The sequence below is a fragment of the Neodiprion lecontei genome, chromosome 1, assembly GCF_021901455.1.
Source record: "Neodiprion lecontei isolate iyNeoLeco1 chromosome 1, iyNeoLeco1.1, whole genome shotgun sequence".
NCBI classification, from domain to species: Eukaryota; Metazoa; Arthropoda; class Insecta; order Hymenoptera; family Diprionidae; genus Neodiprion; species Neodiprion lecontei.
In genome coordinates, this window is record NC_060260.1 from 40732402 (window position 1) to 40758101 (window position 25700).

Genomic DNA, 25700 nt, shown 5'->3' on the forward strand with positions numbered 1-25700 from the left:
GTGACTCGGAAGCCCGACTCGATGTCGCGGGATTATAATGAAAACAGGGAATGACACAGCGAGTGAGAATCGTAGCGGAAGAAGACGAGACAAAAATTGAACGGTCGTTACGTCGACCTGCGAAACTGCGGAACCGAGAATTTTCAAACGATCAAATGACTGGCAACTTGACACTTTGAAGCGAAGGTTCCTTCAAGTTACGTAGCGCTTTGCGCTGGTCGGATTTCAATTCTGGAAAGGATGGAAGGCTCTTGTATTTCAGGTTTACGAAGAAGAACGAAATTTTACTCGAGGAGAATTCACGCAGTCACGTGTACGTGTTTGAAGTGTGAAAAAAGATGAAACGACAGAATTGATTGATATTAGCCACAGACCAAACGAATACCAGTTCGTGGGAGGACGAGAGCCAATTCAGCGACCACTTTAATGTTCGTTATCCACGTTCTCGCTTGTTTACTCCAACTTCAACTCTTATATTTGCACTGCCCGTTACTTTGCTGATTCGATTGATCAGGTGTGAATTAAGTGTCGTTACACAAACTCAGAGTCGTTATGGTTTGTGTGTTTGAACTCCTGTATAAGGCTACGAGGGGACTTTTGTCCAGTAAGAAAATCAATTCAACGATAGCAATAACAGTAAAAGTATTAATAATAATCGCAATATGCATAGAAAGATAGTTTGAAATTTAGTAAAATGTCCATGGAGCATTTACATGATTACCAAGTACAGTAGCGCTAGCAATTTTACGGTGTAACGTGACGAGAAAATTCGTGCAGAGTGAAGCAGGGTGCGCAGTTACTTACTCCATAGAAAGGAATGGTGGCTTATCTACGCACGGCTGTTAAGGCTTATTGATCATGAACATAGATGGACGCTCGTAACCATAGTATGGAACATTTACATCCAAGTACGTTGCAATTAACGATCGCGGGTTGCAGACGCTTACGGCGGTGCATTGACTAGTTAGTTGTTGGGGCAACAAGGAGGATGATTATTTTCAACGGCAGGCGCGGTTACACGAAGTTGGGGTAAAGAAAGTCAGCTATGAAGTGTGCTTCTCACTTTAGAGGCGAAGAAAAATTGTCGCCTACGAAACGGTTTCCAACGATCAGTCAAAGCTGTCGTCGTCACGAGAGACCGAAGCTTGACTGTAGCGGTTGTCAGTCGGTGGAGGCGGCGGTTCGTCACGCAAAACGTCAGATTTAGAATGTGTTATGCCTGCAAATTCTGCAACTGCCCGGCACGCGGTGAGGGATTAAAGAACGTGTCGCAACGCCGCGTACTCTGCAGCTGGCTGCAAGTGAATACGTATCACCGAATGCAGGCGAGTAGGAGAAGATTACTCGTGATAAAAACTTGACGACATTTCCCCGTGATTTGATGAAAATTATTCAACGATGCCTGGGAAAATAGTTTGAGAAATTTCACACAGACTCGATTGGGTGCGTTATCGAAAACACTTGCGTTAGGCAAGTAGGAAATTAATCACAACGTTTCATAATCACTTAGCATTAATCTCGACAACGAATCGGTTTCGATTACTTTGCAAACGTGAATCACAGAAGCTAGTGTGTGATAAATTAAAAGCAAACAGTCGAACCACCCCGGGAATTTGAAATTCTCCCGCACTTCGTTACAGTATATGATACTATCGGTTAATGTTAAATCGAAACCGAAGTTACTAACGGAAGAAAAGTTATTTCGAGATACTTTCGGTGAGATTCACATTTGAGCAGCGTGGCACGCTCTCGCGGTCACAGCAGTTGCGTTTGGTTTCGAGCCATCTCCGTCTCTCCCTTCGGCCCCGTTTCTCCGCGACACTCTCCGTTTCTCTTTTTTTCTCTCACGTGTCACTGATCGCGAGACGAAAAGAAGAAGCAGGAGAGATCAGGCGAGCGGGAAAGAGAGAAACGGAGAACGGTGAAGACGGGAGAGAGATAGAGAGAGAGGGAGAGAAAGAGGCGTGCTGTAGGTGCAACAGATCATCGTACTTAACACACTACATATTTCACACCGGTGTTCGCACGTACACGTTTAAATAAATATGTATATATACATATATATACGTATACACATGTACTCAACGCTAGCAATACAAGTGCTTGGATACGAAATTCAGATAAGTAGGCAGATAGACAGACAGCTAATAGATGGATGGACAGAGAGGTAGAGAGAGAGAGAGATAGAGATAGATAGAAAGAGTGAGAGAGAGAAAGAGAGAGAGAGAGAGAGTCGAATCAGGGTAAAATCGGTGAGAGAGAAAAAACGTTCGGTGCGAGAGGCAAAATGCATAGTGAATGGGTGAATGTCTTGGTTGTCTTTAAACTTTCTTACCTGTTTTACTAGAGGGAGTAGTGTCTGTTCTATGCTACGGGTCTTAATCTCTAGGGTAGCCGGGTCTACGGGGTCGGGTGTCGCCATGATTCGTATACAACTCCGCACTCCGTAGACTCGGGGCGAGCTCGCGGTTCGTTAGCCCCTTGCCCCCCACCCCCCTCCTTGCCTGCCCTCGCCGCGTCGCCGTCTCCTCTCCTCTTCGACGGCAGCGCCTCTCCAGGGTTGCGGCGACGCCTCGCGTTCGCTCGACGGAACGACGCCGGGCGTCGCGGCCACCCTTCGAACCCGCGCCGTTCGAACCTCGCTCCTCAGAGGCATCTTGCCACCTACCGTCGAACTACGCGAATCTCCGACGTTAAGTAGGGTTCGACAGTTTGGAACTCGGTTCGATTTCAAAATTCAAGTTGTCGGACGCGTCGAGATCGTCGTCCGCGAGAAGTGAAATATTAATAAATATACGGTATTTTTCACGCTGTTACTACTTTCTAATCCACTTTGGCAGCTGCTCGACAATTTCTGACAGTTATAACCACGTAGATGCATTCTTTCTCTTGGAATCCCGTTACCGCTACGTTTTATGATCAGTCGATGGCAGAATATTATTACCAAATTAATTCTGTTTCGAATTCGTTGAAGATTTATACACCGTTTGCCATTTTTTAGCGGTTGACGTATTATTTTTTAATTACACAGACGATTTGCGCTGAATCTACTGATTCGTAAGGGTAACAGGATTATTCTGGAAAGTTGAGTCTCCTTCAAATAGGTAAGAAAAAATCCGATATCGGGTATTTCAATATCTCAGAGCGTTTGAAGCCTAGAAAATGCGAGAAAAAAGCAGACCAAATATTATTTTTCGGAATTGCAATATTCCGAGCTTGTATGTTGATTAAAGCAAAGGCGAGGTTTTATTCATATATTATATTCTATGATATTCTGTAACATATTTTTGTATTTGGTATCACTTCGTACAATCTGCGGAAGAAGAAGAGGAAAAAAAGTTATGTACAAACTACCTCAACGAATCCTAATCGTGTTATTTTTATCCAGTTCGGAGTGTATGTTATTTCATTTATTTTTCTAACCTAACCCTATAATATGCTGTATAGGCATGTTAGAATTTCGAATAGTCAACGATAAAAATAATAATACAGTTTAATCTTGTAAATATTCGGAGTCTATGTGTGGCGGGGCCTATTAATACATCACTTTTATTCCTCAAGTTGAACTTACTTGAATTATCGTGTTAATTTTCACCTGTACCTATACATATAACGTGTCTTTGGCACAACCTCTGAGAAACGAGGCTGTGACTAAGGACAAATTCATGGCTATCCGTCGCTGAGCTGGCGAACAGAATTCCAGATTAATATTTTTACTTGAAAACGTGTGTGATTATTGTTAATCGCGTGAAAGTAATTAAGAGTATCCCGTACGTAGATACGAAAGTAGTGGGTGCAGGTGGTTACACAATCACGACTACAGCCAGTATCGTTAATGCGGCTAAATATATGTTTAATTTTTAAATAAAGCTGAATAATGACTAGTCCTACAATGCGCTGCTTCCCCAAAAATCGGGCAATGTAATGGTACATCAGGCTGTGCAACAAGAGTGAATATTTACCACTTCGTATCTGATGATCATCCTATCTTCAATTATCACCATGCCTAACATAGAGGGAGGGATGTGAACAGATATAGGGAATTATACAGAAAAGCGCGAGTTATCGAAAACTCAAACTTGGAAATCGCGAATCATAAGCAGGATCACGTTCTTCGACAACGAGGCCACATGAAATCGAAGACGAATGATGCACTGCAGGTATCGCAAGCTTTGCCATTGGCTACAAATGTAAACCCAATTGAACCAGAATCGTCACTTGACATTCGCAGTCCGTTGATTATTAGGGGCGAGGGGAGCTCTCCGCTTCACGTGTTTTTCCGGAGGAGCTTGTTTCGGTATTGGAATACCGTTCACCGAAAATCCGCCCTTTCGTTTCCTGAGGGATTCAGTCGGTAGGTACTCGGCAGGACGCAGCAGCTGTCGGAAATTGTAAGGTCCATTCATGTCCTCGTTCGTGTAATCATTCGTCCTTGGTCCTTCTTGACTGCGTGATCTTTCGACGGTGGGTCTGAGGAGGTACCTTAGCTCTGGGGAGGCTTGGTAAGGGTATTTTTCGCGCGGCGCGGGAATGGCCGCCTTGTGGTAGGCGTTGTTTCCGTTCATGATGTTGTGCCCGATGACTGGCCTGTGTTTCAGGCCGTTTTCCATTCCGTTTCGAGGCCCATTCGGCACTCCATTTGCCTGAGGCATGTGGGCAGGGTTGTTCAACCTTGCCGCATAGTTTATCGCTTCTAGGTGACGCTGGTTAGCGAGCTGGGTGCTACTCTGGACTCCGTTGTTCCGTAGGCCATGTGGATCGTTGACACGCGGAATGATGATTGGCACATTATGGGTAGACTTCTGCTGGTTCCAATTGGTCGGAGAGGGGCGCATGTTGTGGTTATATACGCCGTTAGTCTTTGTACTGTGGGAAAGAACGGTTTTGATTAACAGAATTCCAAACCAGGGCTCAGTCGCATGTTAATCATCGATGGGACACAGCAAGTCATGGCATTTCGCTGATGGGGTCGCACCCTAAGAAGAAATTTCAAGTTTAACGACGCACTACACTGGGACCATTAGGGGTTATTCTCTGAGCGAGTTTACCTGAAAGTTTTCCATGATACCTCTGTGTAAGGTAAAAAAGGAAAAGAGCACAGTTTCAATTAACACCGAATAAATAGAGGTAAAGAGAAATGTTCAACGAAGGGATGCTACTGGAAGAAAGACCTGATCTGTTTTTCTCCTGCTTGAGACTCCGCTGGATTCCGCAAGGCCTTGTGCCAAATGTCCGAGAGATGCTGTTCGGGGGCGAGAGCGTAGTCGCCCTGCGCCATTAGTCTGTCTCTCCGCTCCGCATCGACCTCGAGAACCTGACTGATTCGCGTCCTGTGGCATTAAATTTCAATCGAGTTGTAAGAAACGACAAGGAGCCAAGCGATTCTGCGGAATACCAAATAACTGATAGATGGCGGTACTGCATCTACATAGGGGAGTCTAGCGAACCTACGATACTCGGGGCATCCCAAGGACGAGAAGTGAATGACATTCGCACGAGAGTCTGGTCTTTAAAACGCAATAAAAATCTAGTGTCCCTTGGGTCACTCCGCGTATTTTTCATCAGCGCCAGCAGCATTGCTATTGATATTGCTCTACCTCGAGGATGGATGAAGGTCATTTTCGAGCTGTATCAACGGTGAGTCCCAACCAGCTTCGTCGTCTTCGAATTCCGAACCACTTTCGATGCGAGCGTCAGAATTATTGCAAAATTAAATCAGTAATAGAATTTCTTATCGTCTCACTAATCGGAAGAAGACACTTTGAATTCAACGTTCCGTACTGTGGTCTCAATATTTACCTGCTCATTTCTTCCTTCAGATCTTTGTAGTATTTTGCAGTAGCTTCAGCATCGGGTGGGTTTCCGTTGCGGTATTCCAACATCTTGTGAACCATGTCGAAGCCCTCGGGGCGCACGTAGTCAGGTGGTGGTTCCTCAACATCGTTCAGGCGGATGCCTGGTTTGTTTCGACGAAGGTTCTTATGGACATCTTGATTTTTCATGTGAACCTAAAATCGACCGACTCAATTGTAGCGGAACAATGCACTTGTGGAACAGTATGAGCTGTCAGACTTCACGAAAAAAACATACGTTCTGCGAAAAGGCGATGAGATCGGTTTGTCTTAGTTTCGAATGCACCGGATCCCGTGGAGGATGAACGGATTTCTTCTTCTTAACAATTTCCTCCTTCCTGAACCATCGTTGAACGATAAAAGCAGCGTCTTCGTTTCTCAAACCCTCGCGAAGAAGTGCTTGAAGACCATCTTGTTTGTTATCGTAGTTGTTTAAAATTCTCTTGAATCTTTCCTCCAGTTCATAACCGAACCGTCTTCGGATAGTAAATCCTCGGAAATCTGTTGCGGAGATGCGTATACGTTAAACACATTCCTTTATCTGAGAGGATTGCAACGAAACATGCAATTGTTTGCGAGGAATAAATAAACTACTCACGACTCTGAATAATTACAGCAGCCGTGTCCTCGTTAAGATTCTCCTTTCCTTTGTTGAGCTCGTTCACTGCAGCAACATCGATTTGCTCCTGTGTGAAACCACGGAGGAGCTTAGCCTTGAACCAGTTCATACCAGTCTTCTGTTCATTTTCTGAAACCATGCGTATAATATGCGTTATGAAGTTATTCACCTTGATCTTATAGTTCACCAGTAGGAGTAAAACTGAGTGTAAAAGCTTACCTCTTGCTTTTTCCAGAGCCAGTGCCTCCTCCTCAGCCCTCTGTTTGATAAGTTGTTCTTCCAAATGCTTCCTGGTAAGCCAGCCCCGAATGTGCCTCTGTAGAGTAACGATGGAGACAGCGAACTGCCACTTTTGTTTTCTGTATCTAATCTTCGCCAACCATCGGCGTACGCATGCTTGTACCATGATGATTTTCTTCAGCTGCTCCTCGTACATCTTTGAAAGGAACTCGACGTGATAGTACTTGAGGAATACCTTCGTCTTACCCAGAGCCCAGCCGTCCATTTTCAAACGGACCAAAAGCAGCCGACAATTGTCACGATTTGCAACCACTCTCTCATCGTATCCAAATGCCAAGAAGCAATACCTGATGAGTTCATGTCAAATTGTTACTTTGGCACTGAGTATTGTCAGAGATGAAATGGAATAGAGCCCTTTTGTGAAACAAGGGCCGTGCAAACCTTTTGAGAAAGTCGTTGAAAGGGATCCTGTGGGAGAAACCATTTTGACGAATTCTTATGGTCTCCAGAACACCGGTGTATCTGAGCTGCTTGATTACCTTCTCCTTATCAAAAAGTCGAGGACTCTTTGAGTCGTTTGGTTTTATGCAACGAACGAATTGTGGCGAGCCGGATACCATCTTTTGGAGGAGATCCATGAGGGAGAAACGGAAGTAGGTCGCAACCGTCTGTTGTGCTCTGGATTGCGAGGCAAGTCCGCGACTACTGTACCGATCCTGAAATAGTTTTAAAGGTTGTGGAACCGCCGGAAGATCCTTTCGGCACAAAAAATATTCGTTAGTATCGTTCAGGTCAAGGGTTCGATCGGGAGAAAGCCTTGGAAGCGACACGGAGGCCGGAACGAGACAAAGAACATTCTTGTAGCCACAGTGAATTACGATGAAGCAATTGTTTCAATGACCAGCTGAAAAACACTGCAGAGCGACGCACACGCATAGTAAGCTGAACATAACTGTTGTTTTACCTTCGTACTTTGGTGAGACTGTGAAATCTTGCGGGAACCTGTGTCGTACAGAGCTGAGTACAAGTTTCCGGTCCTTGTGATTGGACATTGAAACAGAAACCGCACCATATCGAACTGAGACTGTCGTATCAACTGGATGACCTCAGGTGGCAAAAAGTTTCTATTCTTCTCTAAGAATCCGTCCGCCTGATAAACAACACGGCCAGCAAAGTGGTGAATGGCGAAACAAATGGCGTCAGATTTTGGTCGCACGTAGAATTTTGACTTGACATTGTTGTGGAACTTTTCTGAAAGGTAATGGAAAACAACGGTTGAGTATTTGTTAGCAGTAGGCTTGTTTAATAGCCGTAATCATAAAATCTCTGCGAAGAACTCACCAACGAGAGACCTGTCAGTTGCCCTTGGGAATCTACTTTCCTCGTCGAGAAGAGCGAGCAGGCCAATCGGTCGGCTGAGAAGCATGTCAAGGACGGGACGGTTGTCTGAGAATTCAACAAGATCAACGGGAATGCCCTCAGCCATGTATTCTTGTTGTTCCCAAGTGAATATATGCTGGTTAAAATAGTACTGGATCTGCTCGTTGGCAATGTTGATGCACAGTTGTTCGAAAGAGTTCCTGGGGAAATTTTCGAAACCAAAAATATCAAGAAGACCGATTGCCAAAGGTTCGTAGTTAGCACGGTCGAAGTTCAACAGGCAGTTGATCTGGTTCACCATCCAGTCGAAGAGGCGACCGTAAAGCCCTTTGGCCATTGCATCCCGTGCCGCACTCGCCTCAGTCACGGTATTATTTCGCGTAATGGTCTCACCTCGAGTCACTACAGAGTTTGAGGTCAATGCTTCGAGAAGATCAATCGCCTCTACACCCAGCAGTCTCGACACTAAAGCAATGTTTTTGTTTTAGAAGGAACATAAGTGTTAGTCTTTAACAGAGGTTTCTCAGAATTCTGTTCGTCTAGATAGGGCTAGATTACCTCTGTGAAGCGGAGCCATATCGATAACTCTGCTTTTATTATCGGTGTTATCTTCGCTGGCCACTTCAGCAAATTCGATATCACCGAGATGTAAGATCGCCGCTAAGACGCCGTAGACAGTGTCCACTTCTTCATCCCTAAAACCGAGTACCTTGAATCCAGCCTTCAACTGCTGAAACTTGTCTATGTGAGTCTGCGAGGTGTGGCTGTGGTCGGCAAGGTATTTGTGCCGTTGTCGCAAGCCTGAGTCCAAGTGGAATTCCTTCAAACGATTGTCAGCGTCAAGGCCATCGTACATGTAATAAAAGATATGGAAGTTTCGCTCTCCCCTGGAAAACATGATCGAATCAACAACCCCGAGTCTGATAATTTTATAGTTGCGCTTTAAAGACGATATCTTTGTTACAGACATAAAGTTCGGATTACTTAATGAAACTTACTCAGCCTGAGCTACGACTCTGGATTGCTCCAGTAAGTAGACAGCAATCCTGGCACCAGTAACCTTGCCACCTTTTGTCATCGTGAGATCTAGGTACTTGCCGAACCTTGAGGAGTTTGCGTTGATTCCCGTGGTTGCGTTACCGAAGGCTTCCATGATCGGGTTGATCTGTAGGATTCTCTCCTCCAGGTTGCGATTCGGTGCTTTGCTCAGGTAAACCAGCTGCTTGAGTAGCAGATTGGCACTTTCAGTTTTACCTGCGCCGGACTCTCCGCTGATAACAATTGCCTGATTTCGACGCTGATGCAACAAAGCCTGATAGGCAGCATCCGCCACCGCGAATATATGCGGTGGATTATCCGATCTGGCCTGACCTTTATACCGGCGTTGTTCCTTCGAAAAGATGATCCCCGATTAGCGTGAGGCTATGAAGACTTCCCGACATTTGAGTTCTGAGAAATAGAATTTAATATGCCACGTCGCTCATACTTACAATTCCTGTGTACAGCCCAAGATTGGCGAAGGGGTTCACTGCCACCAGAATGTCGCCGATGTAGGTGTATATCTGGGCGTGCTCGTAGCGGTTTTGGAGTTGTTCAACAATGGCATCTTCGGAGAGAAGATCCAGAGCAGCGAGGTCATCGACGTACATTTTTTCCGGTTTGGTCTTGCGGTCAGTCTTCAGCTTTCCGTGCTTGGTCGTAACTTCGGGTTGCCTATGAACGCGGCCGTTGGATCGTTGTCGTGAAATTTCCTCACGGAGTTCTTCGCGAACCTGGTCAAGTACCGCGGCAACATTCACCAGGAGTGGGTGTTCAGCAAGTTCACTTGCGAAGGGACGGTGTTCCAGGTCCTTAACTAGACATTCGGAAATGAAGTCTGTCAACTCCGGGGAAAAAAGATCTGGATTCTTCAACGATGGCGGAGGATTTCGTGGTATTTGAAAGAGAGCCCGCATCGGATGAAGTTCTGACAGTGGTGGGTCACCGTCCGCCAACTCTATCGCAGTTATTCCAACTGACCAAATATCACAGCGCGAATCGTAAGAGGAATCTAGCTGCTGCTCACATGCTATCACCTACAACCATGAGACAGATTATTATCATCATGTTCCTTACGAAGGTTATCAAGACAGAGTACAGGACGATGCTGTAGATTGTTCCACTATCAGACTCAATCGGTCAGTGACATCAACGAACATATCGGAACATACCCTAATTAATTTTTATCATGTTACCTTTCCCCTCTTCGATGTTCAACTGATATTTCTGGAGCAGGCCAAAATATAGAGCACTACATATTTCTCACCTCAGGAGCCATCCAGTAGGGAGTTCCAACGGAAGTGTTTCGCCTGGCCATAGTAGCTGCCAGATGCGAGGAGACCCCAAAGTCAACGAGTTTAACTCGCGCCTCTTCAGTGAGGAGGATGTTGTGACCCTTGACGTCACGGTGCATGCAGTGGTTACTGTGAAGATAGATGAGGGCCTCGACGGTTTCTCTGATGATGTAGGCAATCTGGTCGTCGGTGAGACGCTTACCGCGCTTCTTCAGTCCCTGGACTAAATCCGTGACTGATCCACCGGTGCATAGCTAACATAGAGGATGTTCAGTAATCGGGATTACATTCCGAAGCGGCAGAGTCCGGTTCGTAAAATCCAATGAAAGATGAAAGTTTCTGAGTTAGATTTTTATGGATACGAACCTCCATGACGAACCATAACTGGTCTTCCTCCTGAGCAGGGGCCTTTTTCAGGAATATTCCATGGAAGAGGGGTATGTTTGGGTGGAGGCTCAGGTCCCTGAGGACTAAGTATTCCTCCTCGATTTCCTCGATGTTGTCGGCAACATTTTCCAAGATCTTTACCGCGACAAGGGAGTCCGTCGTCTTGTCTCGCGCGGAGTAGACCTCACCATAAGTTCCTTCGCCAATCAACTCCTGGAGCGAGAACCGCTCGTCGGGGTCTGGTAGCGAATCAAAATTCAAATGTTGACTCAGACCGTGGTACGCCATGTTGGTCCCACCACCAGTCATTTCTGCAAACATCATCGAGTCACATTACGGCTCTGTTTCTATAACGGAATGACCGTCCCCTCACGCGGGACCTCTAGCTTACCTACAACAAGGAAATATGAGTAATAACCGGCGACGGCCAGGTTCTCTTACAGACGGTAAACATGTAAACGCGGTACAACCTCATCCGTAAAATCACGTGAGTCAACCGGCCGGACCGTTCGATGAAGTGACTACACAGCCAGTCGTGGATTATTTGCGTTGTCGGTTGACCACTCATTGAAAACTTGATACTCTTTGGTTTCCGCAACACCAGGTCAAGCTACAAGTTGCTTATTTTTGCTAATCCACTTCGACATACCGTGACGGAAAAACTACTTGTTGCGCGTCAAAGTTTTGCCCACTGGAATATCCACGGTGTTCGCTAATAACTGAACGGGGATTATAGACTGTAAGAATCCCGAATTGAAAACATCGGCTACGGAAGCGATGAGTCAAGTACGCGCTATGATCGGTGTTGGGCGACAATCATTTGTCAGGTCTCGGCCTATCTCGACAAGGTGTAATATAACAATTAATCAGTCTCAGACAGTCTTTTGAGGCAATTATTGCTTGATTGCGAAAGCAGTAAAGTCGGGAAACTCACTCGCGACGAAGAACGCTTATCACCGGCAGATGCCGTCATCGTCGATAGATTGCCAAACCGACGTATGTCTTACATTTCCAACCCGAAGAAGCACTGTCCATGCTTGAAGAGAGAATAAACAATGCTACGGCAGTCGAACAAAACCATAAATCAAGGATAAATCATGAGGCAAGCAAGAGCTAGGACATATCTTATCTCAGTATCGCGAAAACTGCGGGCGCTGCGCCGATGGTGCTACTAACCAATGACGTCTCCCATTTTGAACAGTCCCGCTGGTTATGGTTTATAGGACTCTTCTTCCGGCGAAAATTTTCGTTCAAACTTTCATCCTGAACACCGTGCACCAAGGAACGTCGTTCAGACAGTAAAGTGATACCGTTCGAGCGCTCGCTACCCGAATACCTGTCCGGTGATAATGGGATGAAGCTGGCAGGGGTGGCAGCCACTGGTGTCGCCCCAAAGTATCGAGATATCGTGCCCCCGAAAAACGCTTTCTCAGGCACGATGTTCCACCACTCTACACGCCAATGGCCATGCCAAGCCCGGAAACCCTACAAGACATCGTGAAGCCGGTCGGGGCGACCAGGTCGACCGACGACGAGCGGGATATCAGATTGGAAATGACGTTTTATCGATCACTTTCTTGCTAAATGTTCTAATTTTATTTTTTTCGCATGCGATGCCGGTTTTTTACTGCAGATATCGCTATGTATGACCGAAAAACTCTAGTTGATATCCGCAATTAGTTTATACCTAATAAGTTGGACTTGGAACGATTATGCAATACGGTGAAAAGTATTCTATGCTAACAATCAGTTGCAGTCATATCGCTTAGTGAATTGTTCTGTTAATTGCACCAAGTTTGAGTATGTTAATTTTATGTACTTATATTCAACTATTGCTTGCATTTGCCGGTTGCACGGCGAAGGAGAATTGATACCATATCGTACGAACGTAGGATCGGAATGACTGGATATTCGGCAGAATAAACTTCATCGATAATTCATAAATCAACAAAGAATGGTCCAATGAAATAAAACAGATACGGTGTAGAACATCCTTCGACAACGCGTTCCGTGAAATCATTGCACAAATCGGGAAAACATATTTCCAGAGTACAGAGGATAAATTTGTTGCGTACGATACATTCATGCCGTTGTAACGTACCGAGAATAACAATGGAATTATTGTGGGGAAAGATTTCCGACGAAAACTATGTCTATTTATAGTCAATCTCTTAAGCTGACCGAAGTCCCCTCCAAGTTGCGTCAAGATTCATTCCGTAGCTTGGATGACTTTTGCTAAATCGATGAAAAGAAAGTCCGCCGTAAATTTTAATCGACCATATCGCGTTAGAGATTTGAAACTTCGAATGGATGCACCCCTTTCACGTTTCTTTTATGCATGCACCTGCAGCTTAGTTCGTGAGAAATCTTTGATTCATCGATGAGGTGACGATCGTATAAAATAAGCTTTAGAAAAATATAACGTCTAGCTGGCACCGCTACCGAAGCGTTTTCAGCGCAATTTCGCAATGACAGAGCTTGTACATATTCGCCTTTCGAAATTCATTTGAAAAGCCTCTGGTTATTCGTACAACCTAGAGTCCCTACAAAACAGAGTCCTGTCAAAAAAGTTCTGAAACGTTCTTGAAACTATAAATAATAAAGCTCTGAAAACAGGTATGATTTTAGACCATCCGAACTGTTCAGTAAGAAATATTTTGTTTTTCCAAACAAAACCTTGGTGCGGTAGGGTAAACGCTAATTTCAGGCCAGCAATAAAATTAAATATTTGGTTTTCGAAAACTTGACTTTCGACGAATTTTAATGCGGTGCGTCAAACTGCGACTGATTGAGCCCGACGCTGTGACCGAGCGGTGGAATATCGGTGATGGATGACGTGTTGCCGCGGGTATTAGAGCACGAAGCCCGTTGGGAAAATTGGCTTATGTCGAGGCAGAGTTCGCGTCGTTGCGATGATAAGTGTAACTATACAGACGTTAGTAGTCGGCGCTAGTTAAGAAAGAAAATGAATTCTTTCATCGGTGGGACGATCCTTGGCCGACTTGTTCCAGTTGCCTGCCGAATGTGGCTGTCTGACAGTTTGTCATTCTCGTTTTATGCCGCTTGCGATTAGCCCTGATATAATATCTCGGCACAAAAAATGGGGCAATTCGTATATAACGATCAGCCGTTTCGACGAAAACACTGGTCGTGGATGAAACGCTCGAAATAATTGTTAGGTGAACCCTGACGAACAATTTGCTCCATACCTGTAAACCCAATTTTCAATTATCCTTATAAAAGATTAAGCGTAAAAGATAAATTGTCTCGACCATTGATGCGTACGGTACGTTTTTGGTATTTTTCGAGTTCAAGGAACATTCACAAATGTAAATTCAACATGCTAATGAGTAATTTTCACCGCAATCCTTGTAATTCTAACTCCAAAAAAGTCTTGTCCATAAAATTACCGACGCCCATGTAAAAGGAAGAGGTTTTTTATCCGCGTACTCGATTATTATTCTCTTTGTTTACCAAAAGGTAAGCTCTTGTAACCGAAGCGCATTGGATCGGGCACGCAGGCAATTAAATCTGATTATTATAGCAGCATGCTATAAAGAACATGAACGATGGAGTGATGATGATTTAAGTACTCGTGGGTTACACAATGCTTACTCGTTACTTTTTCGGTTGTAAAATTATCAGCCGTGGTTTGTTGGGAGTGGAATGCTATAACGGCATAGTTCACACCGTGAACTGAATATGTTGTATTTGTATTCTCTCTCGATCGAACCTACGTACGTCTGTCACTTTCACTATGCGCGTCGTGCGGAGCGGAATTGATGGAGAATTAAATATTCCGTGCAGGTTACTAGCTAGATACAATTTCTGTGTACAGTTTTCATGGGAGTGCCAACCTTGGAATTTCCGGTCTATTTCCGGAATCAGTTTCCTGCCATCATCGGTGGGCCGAAAGAGCAGCCAAATGAAACTAACGATACAAGAAAAAAAAAGGCTGGATTATTGTGTTACATGAAAGAAGAAAAAAAAAAAAAGAAATTAAAAAACAGCAAAAAGCCAAACAAACGCAAATTACTTTCGTCACTTGTGATCATTCCGCGAGGCATATTGTCGTGGATCGCGAAACTGGCGGCACCGCAATAAGAACAACAAGCGGCACTATTAACCAAACGATCGCGAGGTTCCGGTGCGTTAAATCTTCTCACCGTGACGTCGTAACGGTACGATGCGTAGCTAAGTGCGTTTGAGTTAGATCAAAGCTTCTTTGCGCGAATAATGTGTGCGGAGGCTTCGAGACTTGGGAAAAATCTACATAGAGACAATCGGGCTCGAGGCCGATTTTTTCAGAGCTTGAAAAATGGCCGATTTAAATTTTACTTCACGGCTCTTGACGCGCCGATCTATTCTTAACGGGCAAATTAATTACGCATGGGGTCATGGGCTTATTGTTAGTCGATTCATTCGGTGTGGAGTGCGAAATCCGCGAATCGGCCGCTTCGCCAATTCGTTGTACGTGTTTTAGCCGGTTAATCGTAAAGTTACACACCCGATGGTCGATTGTTCTTTTATTTACGGCAAACGCTGTTTTTAACGGCGCCTGTAAAACTAATTTCTATCGTTGCTCTATATGGCAACTTTTTTCGTGCACCAATCGGGGGCATTTTTTGTTATCCAAATTCGGCCTACACCGCACCTTCTCTTATCCATCCATACGCGTCTGCAGAGAAACCTCTGCAGAGTAGAATAACGGTATTGATGACAAATTGCACATGTTTAATTAATGATCGCATACGGTGATCCTGAAATTTTTAAGACCAAAAGGCAGTTGATATAGATACGATCAGGGTAATTAGTGAGTCCACTTTGAGCGGAGAAAATTGTTTGCTTAAACATGCTCGTGTGGTTGAACGTCCGATTCGTGTCAAAACTGGCATAATAAGGACATTAAAAGGTGACCTGGAGTCAAGCGAAAACACCCGTCACTTTCGGTCGGAACTGCAATTAATTTTAGTTCTTTTCTCCGTGTCGTTTTAAATCACGGAAAAAGGCTACCGTCAAATTACCGTTTAGATCGTGCAGCATCTCGGACACCCGGAGTGACTCCGTCTCGCCTCCAGGAACTCAGAGCCAAGGAAACTGGGATGCGGGATTTCGGCGGTCCGTCGAACGTTAGGATCTATTCAACGGTCGTTACCTCAGATTTGTAAACTGGGCCAGAGGTCAGCTGTCCGCTTAACTGTTTTTCTCTTCTCTGGTTCTCGGTTACACGGTTCCATGGATTCTCCTCCTGCACTCCAGCGCTCACCTTCCAGCCCGATACCAATGCCTATTTTGGACGAATGCGAATTAAAACAACGGTCTGACTCTTTTCCACTGAAATACTCGATCATGATTCTCGTTAATCAGTCGCTCCACGTATCGGCGATGATCGCGCAGGGCTTCCAATTATAGCTAAATCCTTTGGGGATCCTAATTATCCAGATGCAGCTCGTTTACTATGAAATTAATTTCACGCAGGGTAGAATAAGGTCAAGGGTTATCCAACGGGCGAGATTGGGCCGAAAGCTTGAAATTCGTGGAACAATATTGAAACTACGTTCATTCCGTGATGTACGGAATAACTGGTATTCCAGTTCACGTAGCGTCAAAAACTGAAAGCTCTTGAAACAAATTTCTGAAAATGATAAATCTCTCGAGGACAAACGCAACGTGATTTCGATTCGTTGCTCGTTATGCACGTGTTCAAAACATAATTGCGGGTTTCAAGCTTTCGATGATCGAGTTTCGAGGCATCTGGCCAATATTTTCACCGTATTTTTTCGTTCCGGGCAGTTGTACAGTCAATCGAAACGTGATCGACGTGCAAAATTCCGCAGCTCCTCTCTTTTTATCGGCGACACATCGCGGCGGCGTCGGCGCCCGGGCTTTCACTGCGATCCTCGTTGTGCATTCTCGTTTCTCCATACTTCGCGGAAACAACGGCGATGATACATATAAGGTACGGAAGAAAAACGGAGAAGCGAATCGAGGGCGAAAGGTGCGAGAGTCTCGAGTTACGGAGACTCGGAGAGGCTCGTGTTTCTGGACAGTTTGCACTCGTTCGTTTCCATCAATCGAGTCGACCGTCGCGTTTCGACTTCTTTATGCACTTGGAAAGTCGGGAACCGGATATACCGGAACTCATACCCTGCAGAGTCATCGCCCTACGGTCTACATCATACAAGCCCAAAGCCGAAAGAGACCGTTTAAGAGAATGCGAGTTTCATCGATTGGAGGAAAAAAGATACAATAAGTATTTTTAAAAGTAGTTCAGTTTCCACAACGATTTGGTTGAGATTCGACGTTTTTTTTTTTATTTTTTTTTTTAATAATGGATACGATAAGATTCCATATCCTCATTTCAGTCTGTCACGATATTTAATTTCGAAAGGTTTCCGTACATTTGCACCGATCTTAGATTGCATCGGATACTTATTGAGATTAATTGGGCACGAAAACGATCGAGAAAATAAACGGCTAGGAATGTCGAATTCGTAAAACGATCGAATTCGCTCGTTTTAATAAGTCCTGACCTTTCAGCGTCCGTCGCGATTGCGCTGAAAGAAATATAAAAGATGAAAGGCGTGAGATAACCGGACGAATTGCTTTCATACTTTCTGTCCCACCTTGCGGACGAAGGTGCGATCAGCGTATCGTCAGAAATCCCATACAGTTATCAGAAGACTGCTCCGCTTGCTCACGGACTCGTTTATTGGGAATCGGGTCGAAAAAGCGCATATCCAAGAAACAAATGGAGCGGATTAAATGAAGGAAGGCCCCGCCGCAGACCCATAAATCAGGTATTCACCGATCCGGAAACGCCGTGCGGGGATAAATAAATCGCGGATGATCCATCGATTCTCTCAACCTTATCAGCCGTCGTATAACATGGTTACTTGCAGCGGGCTGGAGTGCAGGTTTTCCGTTTGATTGGGTCGTTAGCACTCGGATGGGTGGGTAGGTACCGCTGCTTCGAGTATCTCGCGATGTTGGGTCAGTTTGCGTCACCGGCATCTCGAGTCGCGGCGCACCTAGAGAAAGAAAGAAGCCGCTGCGTTGCTGGTATTACGTATTACGCGTTTAATAACTGTTATTACGGAGGGGCCCGGTCAGTCTCCGATATATCAATATTAAGGAACGGGCCGAACCAACCGGCAGACACTTCGACATTTTTCACGTCGGTTACGACGATTCGGTTACATTACGTACACAGCTGTCTACGATTAATCGCTGTGCTATCACTAGTCGAAAATTCTTCAACATTCACTGTGATGAAACGCTTTCTAGACGGTAATTGCGAGCAGAAATTGTGCACGTAGTTGGCATCGCAGTGAGAATGACAAAGAATAAACGATTCTCGATTAAGTCGATTATTTTTACCCGGTTAATCGAGTATAGTCGACTGTTTTTCAAACTCGAGTATTTACGTTTTTTACTCCCATAAACGACGCGATACAACATATGAATTTATGCGATTAGAGTATCAATTATTATTATCACTGTCCTGCTTACTAACTACCTATTTGAGATAATAAGAGAAAGATAAATGAATTGTTTCACTTAAAGTTGGATAAATATTTTGAACGAAACTATAAATTATCAAAAAAACTTTTCCACTATTAAGATTATGTATCGAAGTTTACGAAATTCTGGTTTCAAACGTACCATTTCGAAGACTACGAAATAATCGATTGATCGATTAATTTTTAATAGATTCAATCGAGTCGTTTTCGATAATTTTTTTGGACTCAATTAATCGATTATCTTTAGGTTAGTGGACATAGCTACGATCGCAGAAATTATCTAAGCATTATCACTGTACGTGCGTATTGCAAAATCAATCTTGAACACCAGATATGTGTCGTATCCAAAAAGAGGCTGCGTTTCAATCGCATCACCAACGTTTATAGGTATTCATTTTCTGCCATTACAAGCTCACAAGTCTATAAAAAGTCTCACGATTTTCTCAACTTTTTCCTCGATTTTCAACGAGTTATTCAACAACCAACTATTAGGATGTAACGTCGTTGCAGCAATAAGCAAAGGCGAGCAACAAATCAATATACAATGTATATCGCGGTGTCCCGAAACGGACCTGATTGTTTTACGTTGCCTCGTCGAGCGTGATAAATCGCGAAATACGTCGTCAATCAGTTCGCGATAGTTTTTCCCCGGCTCCGATTCAAGCTTTACGAGCTGGTCAGGCGTTGAATCGAGAAAGCTGGAGTCGACGGACTCTCCGTTCCTCCCTCGCGGCTGTTTAGGAGAGCGGGAAACACGATTATGGGGGAGATAAAGTTGCGTTTTTGTCCGAGGACGTCGTAACGAGACGTCGGCGTAACGATTTAATTACACTCGCGAGGATTTGCACATCGCGAGACAAGATCTTTCCCATTATTATATGAACCGAGATCGAGGATACGGTATAATCATCTCCAGCCGACTGCTGATAACGCGCTTTCGTCGTCACCCAGCCGATGAATTAGAAAAGTTTGCGATAAATACTGAAGCAAAAATTGTCTTAAAACCTGGAGGAGGTAGGAGAATATTTAGAGGTTGCTACCAATTATTGTTATACTTTATATTTATTTTTATGCGTACACCTTACGGACTTACGTATATATTAGTTTATGTTTTTTGTATCGTGGTTCAATTGATCGTTCACCAATCAACAGCAAACAGCGCTTAACAATTCCGCAGTTGGCCGTTCTCGTCTTTTATACGAAAGATTAATCGTCTCGTAGAAATTTGGATAACAGTTTTTGATACCGAAATAAGAGTATCGCATAACCTTGATGTCCCTATTTCGTTTTCAGTAAAATAATCTTATACATATATGTATGTGTGTGTACAAGTTCGTAAGGCGTACGCACAAAAATAAATAAACAATATTACAATAATTGGTAGCGATCTCTAAATATTTTCCTACCTCCTTCAGGCTTCACGATAGTTTTTTTGTTCATCATTTGTCACAAATTTTTCGAGCGGCACCTCGAAACAAAAAACAAAAAAGTTATAGGCGGATATTTTCGTTGCGATTATACGCCTCGCCACGTCACTTCCGACTGAGACCGTTTCGGATTTTCATCACGTAAGGCCTAATAGGTGGTTTCGTGAGAGTCTAATAAGTCACGATGGAGCCTGGTTATTGTATGCTAATTTCCCTTGCGCAGTTCATACTTGCACAGTCGTTGATCCTCCCACGGCTCCGACTCGAGTCAATAGACGATTTTTCCCGTATCGCCTTGAGGATATTCTTCGCGGTTGCATTGTTGTTTTTCTCGCAGAACGAAAGTCGTAACGATTCTTCTCGGACTCGGTGTCTGGTAATTAATCGTGAGAAACCTCATTACGCAATATCTATTCGTAAACGTCTCCGACTCGCTCGATCGAGTTACTTCCTAGATAAAACTCTGACTCGAAGCTCCAGATCCAGGATTACCAAGTACATTATCTATCCACGGGAAACTAGCGTGGCTACGCTGCGGTTATCAGCTAACCGGAAGTGTCGCTTTGCGACGGATGATCATAAGAGTTTCTCCTTGTAATCGTGCCTCTATACGATACGCTGAATTCGCCTACCACAATCAATTTCAGGAACCAGAAGAAGCCGAGGAAGGAACAACCGATTCCAGGTTAGTCTTGCCAACAACGATCCCACTAATTTCTGCATTATATGTATAAACAGAAGTGTCGATTATACGTGTTACAATTTTTCAGCACCTTGTCACGTTATCAACGAGTCATAGTATGAGTCGTTTTCGCCATTTCCGGTGGAAAAAATATCATTGCGAAACTTGCGCCGAGGAAGAAAGCCGGACGAGATAGTAGAGCGAGAGTTTCCCTGCAAAACACGGCGACAACGAGGACAGCTGAACTTGCTCAAGCCGCGGCACTCATTTTGCCACGGACGGTTTTACGCCTCTGAGTTATTGTTTCATGCCTACCGACTTTGCGGCTCCTTTGTACACCGGTGTGCATGGTTATTAGGGATTTCATTCTCTCTTATTCCGAAGGTACGCCGGCTCTGCCTTTCGAAGTAATTCGACGTACTTTGCCAACGAAGACTTAGGGAACGACTGTTATAAAGGACTGCATTGAAAATTACTAGTTTCCGACTATATCGGAAAGTTTATTCACGGAAATAGCAAACCTTGGAGTCTTTGTCTTGTGCCAAGGTTGCAGAATCGTTTTCGCACGAAAAGAGAAACGGCCAAATTGGACCAGAGCTGTAATAATTGTTCGGTCGTGCCATATTCTTGCGATTGAATCAGCCAATTTCTATTCAATTTACCATATTGACAAAAAGGGGATGCGGCAGACAGCTGATATTTACGCTACTTGCTTATTGTCAGACACTGCAAGGCAAGCGGCGAGGCCTTATTATGTAAAGATGTTCGATCGAGAGGTTGAAAAATTCACTTGAACGAACCAAGGTGAATTTCTTCTTCAGCCCTGGATACGCGTTATACTTTCTTTCGAAGTAGGTAGACTTCGAACGCGCAAGAGGACGAAAATAACAATTACATAGGCATATAACTAACTGCGGTTGTAAATTACCCACCATAAAACCCCATCTCTGGATGCACGGATTGATTTTTCTTCCTTCCCGTTCTATCCGAATTACCGAAAATTATCGACAATTAGTACAACCAACTTGTTCACGTTTCACAAATTCAACCATCGATCGGATCCACGCCGTCCGACGTTTCTCCGGCTGCCGGAGTGACTGATCGTTTGTTCGTGAAATTGGTGAAAACCATCCGTTGCAATCGGGATTTGTTAACCGATTGCCAGAGTCGAATCGATTCGCTTCGCAATTCTCGGCCTGCAGTGGAGGAGCACTTCGGTTCGGTGGTCACCGAGTCAAATCGCCGACCGGATAACAACGAGTTAAATTTGTACAACCGCGTATAATTAACGCCCATTCGATCGGTGCAATTACACACCGCGTTGCTGCGAAGAAAGTCAACGTCGACTATATCTCGAAAGGTATTCAGAGCCGAACGCTCGAACGTCACAGATTATTGGCTTTGATAGGCTTCGTTCATATTGTACTTTTTCACTTGTATAACTTGCACAGCCAGCGGAAAATTCTCTCGCTCTATAGCTGGCCGGACTTTAAAATTCTCCTTGTCTTGGTGTTTCGCGTTCTCGCTACGTCTTCATTAAAAAATTTCAGGACCCGCGTACATGCAGTGGGAAGAAAAAAGAAGCAAACTCCTTATAAGTGTAAGTATCCGCGTATAAATCGCCACGGCACACATCAAAGTCCTAAGAAAAATTCATGATCCGTATCGCGAATACAATTCGAGCCATTTTGCTTTCTTCGTACGAATCTCAAACGCAGCTGTATACCCAGCGAGTGAAATTACTCGACTTGGGAGCAGGACTGGGACGTTGTTACGATCACGCCCGTTTCAAAATTTCATTCCGGCATTTCCTCTCTCTATTTCTATCGCTTTTATTCTCTTATGGCTTGGCATTTTCGTCACACAGATCGGAGGTCAGTGTCGAATGGACCGAGACATCTCATGGTTACATTCGACAATGAGATTCGTTGACACGTTCCTTGTCACACGATCGAGTCATTTTCGAAAAGTGATCGACGCATTTAACTTCGGGAAGATCAAACTGATTGCGGCTGAAGTCTCCAACGGTCATTGTTTCGTAGCTATATAAACCAAGGGCAATTTGACGTCCGATTTCCGGATCCAATCGACGATAAGTCAATAAAACGCGTCACGAAACGTCGATACGTTGACTCTTATCGAGTGCCTTACACAAGCACGAATCCAAGCACGCGTTATTGATGAAACTTGTATCGTTCGGGCGAAAATTTTCACCGCGTAAGCCAGCCGGTGTTCAACCCACGTGTCAAACGCGTGGAGCCATCAGAGCCCAAAAAAATAAAGAACTGTCTCGGAGTATCGCTCATCGATAAACGAGATAACTGGCAATTAATCATTGATAATAAAAACCCTTTATTATTTGCTCCATTGTTGTCATTTTTTTCTCCTCTACTCTCTCCTCGATCTCGACGCGAGGATAAACGTGATGTAACTGGTTCTGACACAGCGGGTACGTACCTCCAAGGCTGACCGGTCGAAGGTTGCAGGAAAACTATGTCGATCCAGAGAACGGTCAGGCTGCATGATTTCGATATTTTATTGCGTATTAACGAGTCGCCGAAAGCGATTAAGGTACTTTTATTGTAATATTTCTCATATCTATTGGCAGTTGAACCTCGGAGAAAAAGCGATTATCGATCTAAGTGGAAGCTTTCTTGCCGAATAAGCGACTCGCTGATTTGTGCAGGAATCGTTCGCGCACACGCGATAATTGAAGTGAAAAGTAAGGTTGCTCGGAGGCCAATTGTTGACCTCCAGCTGCTCCGAAAGAGACTGCGAACACCGTTTTCGTCAACATTCGAGTAAGCACATACACGCCTATCGGACATTCCACCTCCGATCAAGCGGCTTTCACCCTTTCAATTCCTTTCCACGATCGCGCAATCGTTTTATCCCCAACATTGTTCCCAGCAATCGGCCACATTTCCCTGCAAACCGATCCTGAATCGGGAAGATAAATTCAAGATTCCGAGTTACCGTAGCGATTTCCGAGGTGTTGAGCAACAAAGTCACGTCTAATTAGCACGGAATATATTCCCATATAGTACGTATGCGAATACCATTAACAATCACATTTCTTCCCATGCATGTATCCACTTACGGCGTACAGCCAGACGCGATTTTTGCTCTCACATTCGAGTGCGTCCGAATCGAATCCGCAGTTATCTAATAAATCGCAAGCTCTCTCGTCTCTCTCACTCTCGATATACATTTCAATTGACGGGCGTTGCGTATTACGTCACACGTGCGTACAACAAATACCTGTACACACACTCGGGTATATTATTTCGCGCTGTTTACGTGTCGTATAATACATTCGGTCGGCGTGTAAGATCGTACCGCCACAGGTGCGCCTATTTACCCTACGGATGTATAATATTACATACATATTACAGGCGTGCAGATAGGCATGCAGATACGTCGCGTCTATCAATTACGTATTACGAATGCCACGCAGAATCGCGTTTAGGATACAACGATGTGTCACTCCGCCAGACAGCCCTCCTAATCTGACTACAAACCAGGAGTGTTGACCACAATGGCATTCCTTATTCAGTTTTATATTGACCGCTTCCTAATTGAGCCGGTTTTATATTCGGCTGATCGGTCATTCGCACGCATACATCCTCCGCATGTACATAATGATATATCCCTCGCGCAAAGACGATCTCGTTGGGTTAGGTTAAGCTCGGTCATTAGAGATGATTACCGATTCACATCAGGTTTTGAATTAATTATCGGCTATGACCCAGTCAGTGAATAAGTTATCGGCACAGTTGCCGGATAATAAACATAACCACCTGCAGTATGCATATTATAGGTATATTTACAAAATTACTGTAAACGTCAACATACGATAGATTATTGCTGTGAAACCTCTAACCTAATGGAGCAGCAGCACCTTAACAACGCCGTTATTCAGGCTGCGATTCAGAACCCGGGACGTAATTAATAACAGTCACAATCAAGGTGACGGTAAATTTTCCTTCACACTATTTTTCTCAACCTGTACGCAACGATTTAATCGAGATTTTGTTTACCGTCAACATTTTAACCGTACGAAAAAATATTTTCAATTCAAACAGTGAAATTTCTTGAAACGCCTCCGGAGAAAGAAACAACGTAAACATCGTAGTGGCAGCAATTTTTCCTTCACCATCGACATAATTATTATCAGTGAGGATGTTCGCATACTCGAAGAGTCGAACAATCTGACCGGCAAAAAAAGTTTTCAAATAAAATGTCAAGAATCCCTGTAAAAGTCGACGGATCATCGACGTTTTGTCGATCCTCCTCGCTGTCCCGAATCGCGATATTATTAGTCGTTATCGCATAACGGTGACGACGCCTCGAAAGTCCCAAATATTTTCGTAGATCGTGCATCGAATTAGCGGTACCTTACGCGATCGGCGGCGGTTTTTTCACGCTTAAAAGAGAGGCGATATTCTTGAAATTTCGTCTCGCACCGCAAAATACTCACGTGTCTCGGCGTCGTTTGTCCGGCTAGTATAGTAGCAGCCAATTATCTCGCGCTACCGTTAGCAGTGCCTGCAGTGGTTCTCAGCCTCCGGTTAACTCTCGCATGTTTCGGAGGCGTTATACGCTCGATCGGCGCCCGAACTTCACCCTCGTAGATTTAACGCTTCGACTCGGTGACGAACGACCGGCAATCGAAGGCCCGGAACCGAACTCGCCGATCACGAACCGCGAAGATACTGAAACGCCTCCTCGACTACCGCACTCTTTACCATTGTCGTCCTTGTGCCCTCCTCGCAACGCCGACGGCACTCCGGTCCCCTTCCAATCCTGGCCTCCCTCCTCCTCCTCCGCCGCCTCATTTTTTCCCCCCTTCTTCGCAGTTGACGACGGAGACCAACGCGGATGCAGGCCTGGTTCTTGATAAGACGGAATACCACGTGGTCCGGCGATACCAGATGCGGCGCTTTTTCTCTCGACTCCGTCCGTGATCGTGAAACTTTTTTTTACTTATTCCATTTTCTCGATCATGTCTGCGGGGAATATTTGTTTTTGAAATAAGTGATATCGTCATTGTCGGATTAATTTCTCGCTTAACGGAGTTTAATGTCTGCAGGTACTTACGATTAATCGCACTCGTGCATAAATTCGAATCGAAATTGACGGTAATTTATACTTTGAATCGTCGGAGATGTTTTGTTGTTTTCTCTTTTAAGCGAAGTTTGTCATTTCTACTGTATAAGATAAGGTGACATTTCGCGAAAGGTTTGACCCCCGGACT

General features: G+C 44.5%; 2 protein-coding genes across 11 annotated transcripts in view; both read right to left on the reverse strand.

The window, feature by feature from the left end:
* LOC107224903 (alpha-catulin) overlaps nucleotides 1–2460 on the reverse strand; it is a 47942-nt gene extending 45482 nt beyond the window's left edge. For all 3 annotated transcript variants that reach the window (XM_015665149.2, XM_046729854.1, XM_046729853.1), the window contains exon 1: nucleotides 2336–2460. In XM_015665149.2, the coding sequence (XP_015520635.1) occupies nucleotides 2336–2422 (87 nt within the window). In that variant the 5' untranslated portion in view covers nucleotides 2423–2460. The remainder of the gene's footprint in view (nucleotides 1–2335) is intronic.
* An 812-nt stretch (nucleotides 2461–3272) lies between these two features.
* On the reverse strand, nucleotides 3273–25187 carry LOC107224864 (myosin-IIIb). Of its 8 annotated transcripts, XM_046732276.1 has the most exons (17): nucleotides 15836–15869; nucleotides 10791–11122; nucleotides 10397–10678; nucleotides 9582–10166; nucleotides 9090–9481; nucleotides 8650–8978; nucleotides 8053–8556; nucleotides 7676–7962; nucleotides 7153–7466; nucleotides 6691–7058; nucleotides 6451–6600; nucleotides 6091–6353; nucleotides 5800–6008; nucleotides 5598–5678; nucleotides 5172–5330; nucleotides 5049–5070; nucleotides 4704–4866 (listed from the first exon to the last, which is right to left on the reverse strand). In XM_046732276.1, the coding sequence occupies exons 1-17, from the start codon at nucleotides 15852–15854 to the stop codon at nucleotides 4855–4857; spliced, it is 4308 nt and encodes a 1435-aa protein (XP_046588232.1). In that variant the 5' UTR covers nucleotides 15855–15869; the 3' UTR covers nucleotides 4704–4854. The 8 variants fall into 8 exon arrangements, with proteins under 8 accessions (XP_046588219.1, XP_046588212.1, XP_015520570.2 ...); XM_046732281.1 differs by lacking the exons at nucleotides 4704–4866; nucleotides 5049–5070 and having other exon boundaries at nucleotides 5189–5330; nucleotides 5598–5694; XM_046732263.1 differs by lacking the exons at nucleotides 5049–5070; nucleotides 5172–5330; nucleotides 5598–5678; nucleotides 15836–15869 and adding an exon at nucleotides 24924–25187 and having other exon boundaries at nucleotides 3273–4866.
* Nucleotides 25188–25700: the final 513 nt, after the last annotated feature.

Bases quoted from the DNA above. Each gene is read 5' to 3' on its own strand.
- LOC107224864 (XM_046732246.1), bottom strand. The intron at 10,167-10,396 runs GTGAGAAATATG...TCATGGTTGTAG, and splicing joins CCTACTGGATGGCTCCTGAG to GTGATAGCATGTGAGCAGCA. The intron at 9,482-9,581 runs GTAAGTATGAGC...ATCTTTTCGAAG, and splicing joins TTGGGCTGTACACAGGAATT to GAACAACGCCGGTATAAAGG.